The 10,498-nt window shown below is 54.5% G+C and overlaps 1 protein-coding gene across 2 annotated transcripts; it reads left to right on the top strand.

Moving 5' to 3' along the window:
• The first annotated feature begins 380 nt into the window (after nucleotides 1–380).
• Nucleotides 381–7,431, top strand: CALHM3 (calcium homeostasis modulator 3). Of its 2 annotated transcripts, XM_086681310.1 has the most exons (4): nucleotides 381–471; nucleotides 1,377–1,796; nucleotides 3,312–3,567; nucleotides 6,363–7,431. In XM_086681310.1, the coding sequence occupies exons 2-4, from the start codon at nucleotides 1,510–1,512 to the stop codon at nucleotides 6,861–6,863; spliced, it is 1,044 nt and encodes a 347-aa protein (XP_086537436.1). In that variant the 5' UTR covers nucleotides 381–471; nucleotides 1,377–1,509; the 3' UTR covers nucleotides 6,864–7,431. The 2 variants fall into 2 exon arrangements, with proteins under 2 accessions (XP_086537436.1, XP_025774196.1); XM_025918411.2 differs by lacking the exon at nucleotides 381–471 and having other exon boundaries at nucleotides 1,293–1,796.
• The last annotated feature ends 3,067 nt before the right edge of the window (nucleotides 7,432–10,498 follow it).

The raw sequence follows: 10,498 nt of genomic DNA, 5'->3' as shown, positions 1-10,498 counted from the left end.
ACACACACACACACACACACACACACACACACTATGGTAGAATCAGAGAGAGACAGAGACAGAATGAGAGACAGAGAAAGAAAGGGAGAGAGACAGAGATTAGGGCAGGACCCACATTCTACTCATTGGCTTCCTAGGAGCAAACAGGGAGGCAGGTGCAGGCCAAGTGGCCGGCAGAGAGGACAGAGCCTGAGATGAAATGAGGGCTTCTGGGCATCACTATCCCAGAGAACAAACACTTGCTGTCACTGACTATGCACGCAGCACCGTGCTAGACACTGCAGAGAACCAGCTGTAGTCCAGATCCCTGCCCTGATTGGGAGATCCACACCCCACCCCTGAGGAAGATCAATAACAGGCTGAGGCAGCTGTTCAGGGGCCAGAGGGGAGGTAGAGGTTCCCACAGGGCTGAGGTCACCAGGGCTGGGGCTTGGTGACCGGGCTGCGTTTGAGCTGCCTCTTGAAGAGCAGGTGGGAGGAAGGGGCAAGGGTCTCAGGTGGGGAGGATGTGGAGTAGGAAGGCACGTCTGGGTACAATTAGGAGGGCCTTGAATGCCAAGCTAAGGAAGCTGAGGGAGCCCTTGGTCACACTTGAGCAGGTGAGTGATGTAGGAGAGCTGTGCTTTAGAGATACCTGGGCCGGTCGGGTGCCAGACCTGGGGACAGTGGAATAAAATGGAAAAGAAGGTGGCAGGCATCCACTGACTCCTCCAGTCCCCTCTCACGACACCTCCTGTCTGATGCTACAGTCCAGCAACCCCACACTACTGGCCCACACCAGGCTGCTTCTCACCTCCATGCCTTTGCCCATACGGGACCCTCTGCCAGGAAGGCCTTCCCCTTCCAGAAGCCCTAACCCAGCAAACGTTAAAACACAGTTTGCGCTCTTCTCAAGGGTCTTCTCTTCCAGGCAGTCTTCAGGCAGGGTGAGGTGCCCCCTGGCTCCTCCCAGCGTGAAAGCCAACATGAAATCTACCTGGACTCAGCGGAGCCCAATCGTGTTTTTGACTAAGTCCGGAAAATATAATTGGCCTCATTGGCACTGTTGCCTTACCACGCCCAGAATTTGCCTGTCCCCCACACAAAGCCCCACCAGCTGTCAGGCTTAGTATCCAAACCCTGAAGAGAGGAAGGAATGGGCTGGGGAGGGTGGAGTGACATTTGCCTAAGGGTGCTTTGAGCTGGCATTGACTTCCCTCCAGAGAGGAGGGGAGTGGCACCGGGGCACAGCCGGGGCTGGAGCTGGGGCGGGGGGGGGGGGGTGGGGGGGGCACTTTGCGGAGAGAGCCTGCGACTGCCTCACATCTTTGGCGTCTTTGGAGGGACACCAGAGGCTGGGCTGGGGGCTGAACGTCACCCCCTCCTTGTCCCCTCAGGCCTTTGGAAGAGAAGACCCTCCTCTGCACCCCAGGCTTGCCCCTAGAGTGGCCTGGGTTTGGCCAGGAAGGTGGCCGAAGCCTCGCTGCTACCCCCCGACCCGCGGCTGCCCACCGCCCCCGGGCCAGAGCCATGGAAAAGTTCCGTGTGCTTTTCCAGCACTTCCAGTCCAGCTCGGAGTCAGTGATGAATGGCATCTGCCTGCTGCTGGCCGCGGTCACCGTCAAGCTGTACTCCTCCTTCGACTTCAATTGCCCCTGCCTGGCGCGCTACAATGCCCTCTATGGCCTGGGCCTGCTGCTGACACCCCCACTTGCCCTTTTCCTCTGTGGCCTCCTTGCCAACCGGCAGTCCGTGGTGATGGTTGAGGAGTGGCGCCGGCCCGTGGGGCACCGGAGGAAGGACCCTGGCATCATCAGGTACGGTCCCACGCCACCCAGCTACCCCTGGGCATGGTCAGGGGTCTCCCCCCTCAGACACTGCCGGTGACTCCCCAAGCCCGATGATCCTCCTGGCTCCCCCACCCACCCCCAAGCAGGGAAACATCAACCCACAGAGACTCACTAGCCAGTTTCCGGTGTGGAAACGGATGTTTCTGTTCCTGTCATTTGTCGCCCTTCTACGGCCAGTGCAGGATTCCTAAGAATTGCCCGGGTCACGTCTGTTCTCTGGCCACGAGTTACAACTCCGCACATACGTGAAGGGCCATCTCGTGACACGCACAGCCAGTGCTCACATGTGGTAGGAGGCGTGACCGGCTGCAAGGCTGCATTCCGTCTCCTGTAAGTCCTCGGGGGGCAAGGACCTCACCTGTTATACTGCGGTGTCCTCAAAGCCTCGCACCTGCTTGGTGCCGTATATCAAAACCCGTCGATGGAAGTCCGTAACAAGTCCTCAGTTCCACCTTCTGACCACACCGCCCCCAGAAAACGCCAGAGCCACCCTTATCTACGATGCATTTATAATTCCCTGCTGGGTAGGCCATGCCCACATATACACAGCCCAGCATATGTCATTTCATGCTTTGTATACAGTCCAAGTCAGAGACAGCACCTGCCTGCTGTGCACAGGGGCCCCTGCTTCGGGGTGCCTGGGGATCCGTGCTCCCAGTGATTCTGCCACGCGGGGAGGGTCATACGCATAGCTGTGCCCTTTGCCTTTTCCTCCAGGACCCAGTGAATACAGCTCCACTGGGCTCTTGTCCCGTGACCCACACGCAACCTCCCGAAGGGCAGAAGGGCAGAAGAGACCCTTTGGGGACAGAGAGAGGGTGGGCTTCTGGACCTGGAGGGAGGTGTGCGAGGCGCTGCCTCTGGAAGCGTTATTGGGTAGGGCTGTCCTACTTTAGGCTCCCCCACAAAAGCAGCTCTGGGGAGAGTGTGGTACTGAGTGGGCAACTGGGGTCATTCCTTCTGGGGACCTTCTGAGAACGCGGATTGTCCCGCTAAGAGTCTAGGGTCTTACCCACCAGGCCTGTCCCTGTGGCTTGAAGGTTGGTTGGGGTTGTTAACTCTCCTGGCTTTCAGCTTTCCGCTCTGGGAGCAGAGACTCCTCCGAAGCCCTTGGGCAGAGCCTGGCAGGTAGTCGAGATCAGACACCAGAGGAAAGGAACTACTCACTAAAGATGTTAGTGCCTCCGGCGAGGGCAGGGCACCAACAGAGCCTGCTACAAGGCCTAGAGTAGGAGGCAGGTCGGGACTTTCCTGACCTCCCGGGGCCCCGGCCCTCCTTCCTCCCCACCCTCTTCTGCTGGGACCTCTGCAGGGGGAGCTGCAGCCATTTCTTTGATGTAACCTCAGCAGGCATTTCCCAGCCCTCCTGGGAAGTCCATCCTGGCATCTCTCCTGTAACCTTCCTGCTGCAGCTGAGTTCCAGCTGCCTCTGCGACCCCTCCCTTCCTCTGTCCCTAGGTATATGTGCTCCTCTGTCCCTAGGTATATGTGCTCCTCTGTGCTGCAGCGAGCGCTGGCTGCCCCCCTTGTCTGGATCCTCCTGGCCCTCCTCGACGGGAAGTGCTTCGTGTGTGCCTTCAGCAGCTCCGTGGACCCCGAAAAGTTTCTGGACTTTGCCAACATGACCCCCAGCCAGGTGCAGCTTTTCCTGGCCAAGGTGCCCTGCAAGGAGGATGAGCTGGTCAGGGACAGCCCCGCGAGAAAGGCAGTGTCTCGCTACCTACGATGCCTGTCACAGGTAATTCGGGTGGTTCTCTCCCAGCCCCAGAAAATATCCCGCATTGGTTCGGAGGGCTGTGGGGTGAGGAGGTACAAATGGTTTCCTGTGGCCCCTCCCCACTGCTAGAAACACAACTAAGGAGCAGGTGGTCCCCAGAAGGATTAGGAGCGTGATCCACATACAGGACACTGTTGGGCCTTAAGAAGTGGGCACTTTGCCTTCAATGCCAACTCACCCCAGGGCAGACACCAGGTTCCCGTACCCTCCAGGAGTCAGCTAGTTCCATCCCCAGGAGTCTAGATGACAGGAAAGCACTGGAGATACACTGCTCCGCCCTGCCCCACCCCCACCCCATACACACGTTCTTCCCACCCCTCAGAAATAATACTAATCACCATTTATTGAGCACTTATGTGTCGGGCACCGTGTTAAGTATGTCATGTGCATTAGTTCACTTAATTCTCAGAACAACCCTATGAGGCGGGTGCAATCCTTATCAACCCGTTTCACAGATGAGGAAACTAAGCTTCTGGGAGTTTAGTTCACAGGTCCAAGCCGCACGGCTCCTAAGAGGCAGGGCAGGGATCTGAAGTGTCGTCACACCTCTGAACCACCTCCCTGCAATGCAGGCCCTCCCCCAGATGCCTGGTTCCCCACACGGGCACCCACTCCTTCACCCTGGAGGCAGACCCCAGTCCCACCCCTAGCCCAGACTCCAGATTCCACCACCACCTCTCCCAGAGCCCCAGTTGGGCTGTGTTCCCCCCAAAAGCATTTACATGAACCCACGACATACAACGCATCACTGGGGCTACAGGGAATAAAAACACAAACAAGCCCTTTGTGAGAACCAAGGCGGACTCATGGCAAATGCAGGTCAATGCATGATGGAGAGGGGACCAGTACTCAGGACACATTTGATCCAGGGTCACACTCTACCTTGGCCACATTACTCCCCCTCTGGGTCTCCGTCTCTCCTATAGTTGATTCAGTCCCCTCCACTTGGATGGGCCCTGCAGGCTTAAATTCTCTGGGCTCTCGCTAGTTCACAGGAAAGAGTGTAGAACTTGCAATCAGACCAGGGTTTGAGTCCTGACTCAGATGTACGCTATCAGGCACATTAAATGTTCCTTGTGTGTAAAATACTCACACGACTATTTTACACTGGTAGGTGGACGGGAGGATCCTGAGAGAGGCCAAATAAGAGAGCTGTGTAAACCACATCCACAAATGATAAGGATTCAAATATGTCTTTGTGGCTTAGAGGAGTGATTTCTCTGCCTGTCCCAGGAGCACACAGTTTCTCTGTGTGTCTTAAGTGAGGCCTTGGAGAGACTAAAGCTTTCGGCGGGCAGAGAGGAGGGAGAGGTGCCAGGCCAGGGTAGGATCCAGACTCAAGGAACTCTTCAAATTTTCCTCACACTTGTCCTAGAACAGTCCTCCCTGTTCATATCCTATATAAATTTACTCATCCTTCACATCTCAGCCTCAATCTCACTATTCCCTAAGCCCTCAAGTTCAGGTTGGGTTTCCCTCCTCTGTATTCCCATGACCCCCTATACATCCCAGAACATGGCATTCAGCCAATCTATCACCAATTTCATTGTTTCCTCCACAAGTGTGCATTCTATGAGAGCAAAGACTGGGTCCCCAGTGCCTCTCCCAAAATATAGGATGGGTGGCTGCATAGATGTGATGGATAAGCATGTGTGAGGACTGATGAAGGACTGGATCAAAAAACAAAAGGATGATGGATGGATGGATGGATGGATGGATGGGTAGGTGGGTGGATGGATGGATGGATGAATGGATGGATGGTGGGTAGATGGATGGATGGTGGGTGGGTGGGTAGATGGATGGGTGGTGGGTGGATGGATGGATTGGTGGGAATGTAAGGGAGGCAAAATTTTGCCTCCACCCATCTTAGGTTTTCAACTGACACTCTATCAAAAGACAAATTAACAGAAGGAAAACACAATTTATTAATCTGTGCAGTGCACATCACGTGGAAGAAACCTAAAACAAAGAAAGAGTAACTCAAAGTGGTGGCTTAGAACTTCAACTTATCTAGCATCTTCAACAAAGAGCAATACCTTTGTAGAGCAATGGCAGGACAAAGGAGAGCCACGTTAGTCTCCAAGGGCAGAAACTGTGGGAAAGTAAACACATGAGAGGAAACTAGTGGAGTAAGGTTTGTTGGCAGATTCCTCTGGTGCTGTCTCCGGGCTGATAAGAGTTGTCTCCCAGTAAAAGGAGAATGTATTTCCTGCCTTTAGGCAGAAAAGAGAAGGGTCGAGAGAGCTGTTCCTATGTTGCTGCTTCTTAATTGCCTTCGTTCAAGATACTTTTTGTGTCAAAGAGGCATATGTTGGGGTGACATATTCTGGTTTCCTTCCAGAGGAACGTTTGGAGGATGAACGGTGGGAGGGTGGATAGACAAACGGAAGAAAGGATGAGCGTACGGGAACATGAACGGATGGGCAGGAGAACGTATGATGCACAGATGGAAGGACAGTCGCAAGGATGGCTGGATGGGAAGCTGACAGGTACATAGCCAAGTAAGAGATCGATGACTGGATGGATGGGTGGAGAAATAGTTGGACAGACGGATGGATGCAAGAATGAGATCGAATGGAAGCGAGGACGGGTGGAGGTGGTTGGAAGGACGGATGACTAAATGGGAACACGAACAGATTTGGGGAGAGATGGGGGGTAAGTAAAGGGAGAGACTTTGGAACACCCTTGCCACACTGTATAGCACCTGGCCTCTCTTCGCCCAACCTGGTGCCCCTCCCCTCACCCCTCCCCTCCAGGCCATCGGCTGGAGTATCACCCTGCTACTGATCATCCTGGCTTTCCTGGGCCGCTGCCTGAGGCCCTGCTTCGACCAGACGGTCTTCCTGCAGCGCAGATACTGGAGCAACTACGTGGACCTGGAGCAGAAGCTCTTCGACGAGACGTGCTGTGAGCATGCGCGGGACTTCGCGCACCGCTGCGTGCTGCACTTCTTTGCCAACATGCAGAGCGAGATGCGGGCACGGGGGCTGCGCCGGGACACCGCGGACAGGGACCCCGAGCCCCCCGTGACGCCTGGGCCCCAAGATGGCCTGGACGGCGGCGGAAGCGGGAAGGCCCACCTGCGTGCCGTTTGCAGCCGGGAGCAGGTGGACCGCCTCCTGAGCACCTGGTACTCCAGCAAACCGCCACTCGACCTCCTGGCATCCCCTGGGATCTGGGGGGGAAGGGGAGGGCTCAACCACCGCGCCCTCACGGTGGCCCCAGGCACCGGGCTGTCCCAGCACACCGACGTGTAGGAACCCCAGCAGTGTCCCCTCGTGGAGTGCCCGCACTGAAAACGGTCTGGGGGATTTCCAGGCGGTGCTGACCCCAAGGCAGGGCAACCTAACCCTTGCTGGCCTCCTTCCCCCAAACAGCCCAATCTCTGGCCTAGTTTCAGGGTGTGGCCTCCCGTGTGCTCGAAAGCAGGGCTTCATAAACTTCAGTGAGCTCACTGTTCACCTGGGCTCTTGTTAAATGCAGATTCTGATTCAGTGCATCCAGAGCTGGGTCTGAAATTGCATTTCTATCTTGCTCCCAGGCCACACTGACACGTGTGAACTAGCGAGAGCCTAATAGAGCTAAGTAGCAAGAGTCTAAATAGATCCGCCATGAATTCTGGGTCCTAGATGTCCAGATTCTAAATTTAAAAGTAATAATAACATTGGGGCGCCTGGGTGGCTCAGTCAGTTAAGCGTCCGACTTTAGCTCAGGTCATGATCTCATGGTTAGTGAGTTCGAGCCCTGCATCAGACCCTGCTTCAGATTCTGTGTCTCCCTCTCTCTCTGCCCCTCCCCTGCTTGTTCTCTCTCTCTCTCTCTCTCTCTCTCTCTCTCTCAAAAATGAATAAACATTAAAAGATAATAATAATAATATAATAACATCTAACATGCTTAAATGGTACTACATGGCAGGCGTTGTTCTTACATATACAGCTCATTTAATACTTATGATAACCTAATGAAGTAGGAAGATTATTAGCCCCATTTTAGAGGAGCAAACTGAGGCCTAAAGAGGTTGAGTTGCCTGGGGCCATCCATGTAGGGGCTGGAATTTTATCCCAGAAGTCTGGCTACTACATAGAGTCTAAGCTGCTGTATTCCTCGACCCTCTAAATAGTTTGTGTGTTTGTTTTCAGCGCTCTGGCTGGGTTTCCTGCAGCTTCCACCAAGTTTGTCTGAGTAAGCACTAGCAAGCTCCAGATGTGTGGTATACGGACCAGATCTGAAAATCAGGGCGGGGGTGGACCCAGACACCCCCACGCTGAACATGCACCCCAGGTGATTCGATTAAGTTGCAATGTTTAAGAACTTCTGCCCTAAGTTTGAGTATGGAGTCTGGCTGGGAAGGAAAACCCTTGAAACACCAGGGTTAAATCTTGCTAGAAGAAGTGCCACTCAGTCTCTGGCGGCCCAAACAGGAAAGATTGGGGAAGATCTAGCCTGTGAGCTCCTCTGGGCTTCTGCCCCTCCCTGATGACTCATTCATTGCACACACACACACACACACACACACACTCACACACAAGCACACGCACGCACTCACTCATTCACACATACATACACATCCTGCTAATGCCTCCATCAGCACAGATGGTGACCACAGACATGCAAACCTGGGTTCACCCCATGCTTTTCTGGTCTCAGGGCCTGGGGGGTCATGCAGGGGCCCCTGGATGTGCCCTGGAGCCCAGCCCCCTCCGTATCAGGCAATCTCTGTTTTCCTGGGCTCTTGCCAAGAGACTCGTATGACCAGACAATCCCTGCAGCTCAGCCTTCCCCCATCTACCATGCTGTGGTCAGGCCATGCAAATGTTTGAAATGGAGCATGATTCAGCAAAAGTGTTAGCGGGGATTGGGTGGGGAGGAAAGGTGGGAGATCTTAGAGATGGCCCAGTCAGTACAGTGAGCTCTCAGCTCAGGTAAGCGGGCTCAGGGACCCCACTTTGGGCTGCAAGGAAGCAGCATTTGGCACAGTGAAAAGCCACCGACTGTAATCAATACCCCTGCCTTCTTACACTATGCACTTACAGAACACCTACTGCCTAGATAGCATTGTGTCAGGGAATAGGGAAGAGAAAATACACAGATGATATGCCCTGCCCTCAAGGAGCTCACTGTCTACTAGGGGGACAGAAACGGGTACAGAAATAATTATAATCCAAAGCAAAAGACGTAAGTGATATGACAGAGGCAAGCCATGTGCCACAGAGATTTAGCATGGAGAAGAATGGCTCCAAGCTGGGGGATCAGGGAAGGCTTCATTTGAATGGGTCTGGAAGGAGAGGGAGGGTTGTGACAAGTGGAGCCAGAGATGGGAGTGGGGCCGCAGAGCACCTACAGGGAGGAAACAGCAAGAACAAAGGCAAAGAACTGGGAAAGGGGCAGCATATGTTTCATTTATTCATTCAACAAACATTGATGGAATACCTAGAGTGCCAGAGAGCAGGACGCACGGAGAGGCAGGGTTCTATCTTAATGGCGCTTCCAGTCTGGAAAGGAGCTATGACACAAGCTAGGGAGCAAACAAGCAAATGGAGCAGTGTGCAGTCCAAGCTGGCAAAAATGAAGGACTGGGCGGGGGGGCTGAGGAGCCCGCTTCCAGTGAGCCCCACCAAGAGTTGCTCCCTGAGCCCTGCATCCAGTGACAGAGTCTCTGGATCAGCGCTGGACAGTCCTCAAATGTGTCCCTGCCCTCTGAGGCCCCCAAATGCTGTGCTTTCCAGCCCAAACCTCTTTGCCATTGTCCGTCCACCATTTGCTCACATCCCCTGAGAGGGAGATGCCTGGAGCAGTGTGTGCCACCCCACCAGGGAGTGAAGGACACGGCTGGAAGCCTCCCGCCTGCTCCTAAAGACCCTCGCCTCCCAGGACAGCAGCCGTCATGGGCGCCCAAGCTCGTTCCCCAAGCCCCAGCCAACTCTTGGTGATAGCCCTCCTGACCACACCCTATACATAGGGCCTCTCTTCTGGGAGACACGTGGCCAGCGGGGCAAGGCAGAAATGTACTAGAAGCGTGAGCTGGGCCTGGACAGCTGCAGTTCTGTGCGAGAAGGGGAAGACGGCAGGAGGTTTAGGCCAGGACTTTGGCTTGACCCTGCAGGTAACTGGACATGAAAGGCAAGTGTGTACAAAAGCAAGGTCAGGAGGAAGGACATGGCAGTGATGTTTGAAGCTGCAGGAATGGGGAGGCCCAGCAAGAGAGAGGCTTAAGTGAGAAGAGGAAAGACCAAGACCTGTAGAGCTTTGGAGGAGAAAGAGGAACAATCACGGGCAAAGAGTCCAGAAGGATGCCAGGGAGGCATGAATTCCAAGACGGGGGGAGGAGAAGCAATAAATTCTGAGCTTCAGAGAGACCCAGGAGTGGGAGGACTGAGGGAAAATCATTGGGTCTTGGTAACTGTTCAGGACAGAAGGCTTCTCACCCAGGGAGGTGTCCTGGTGAAGAGATGGGTGGGTTTCTGTAAGATTCCTGTAAATCCCTGGGCATGTGCCCCCCACGCCCCTGGGGTTATAAAGAACAGGTGGGAGGTTTGGGGCCTGCCTGTTTTAGGATACTGATACAGGAGGGACCTTCAGCACCCATGTATAGGGCAAGGCACCAGGACCCCAAAGTACAAGGAGAATAAAGCATGTCCACACTAACATGCTGCCACTTTCCAGGGTCTCACAGAAGGTAAGGGAGTTTTCTGTTGAGAGGCCAGCTCTGCCCAGGCCTTTGAGGCCAAATGAAATGACCGCCCCTTGCCTCTGCTTGATCTGCTCTGCAGGAGAAGGACAGAGAGGGCTGTAGGGTGGGGACAGTGTCCCTAAGGATCTAGAGAAAAGCAATGGGAGATGGTCCAAAACGGCAGAAGGTAGCAGAGCGGAAGTGACGCTGGTTTTTACCATG

This window comes from Puma concolor, chromosome D2 (genome assembly GCF_028749965.1).
Source record: "Puma concolor isolate L17-30 chromosome D2, mPumCon1.1.hap2, whole genome shotgun sequence".
Taxonomy (NCBI): Eukaryota; Metazoa; Chordata; class Mammalia; order Carnivora; family Felidae; genus Puma; species Puma concolor.
The sequence above is the reverse complement of the archived record's forward strand: the minus strand, read 5'-3'. Positions and strand labels throughout refer to the sequence as shown.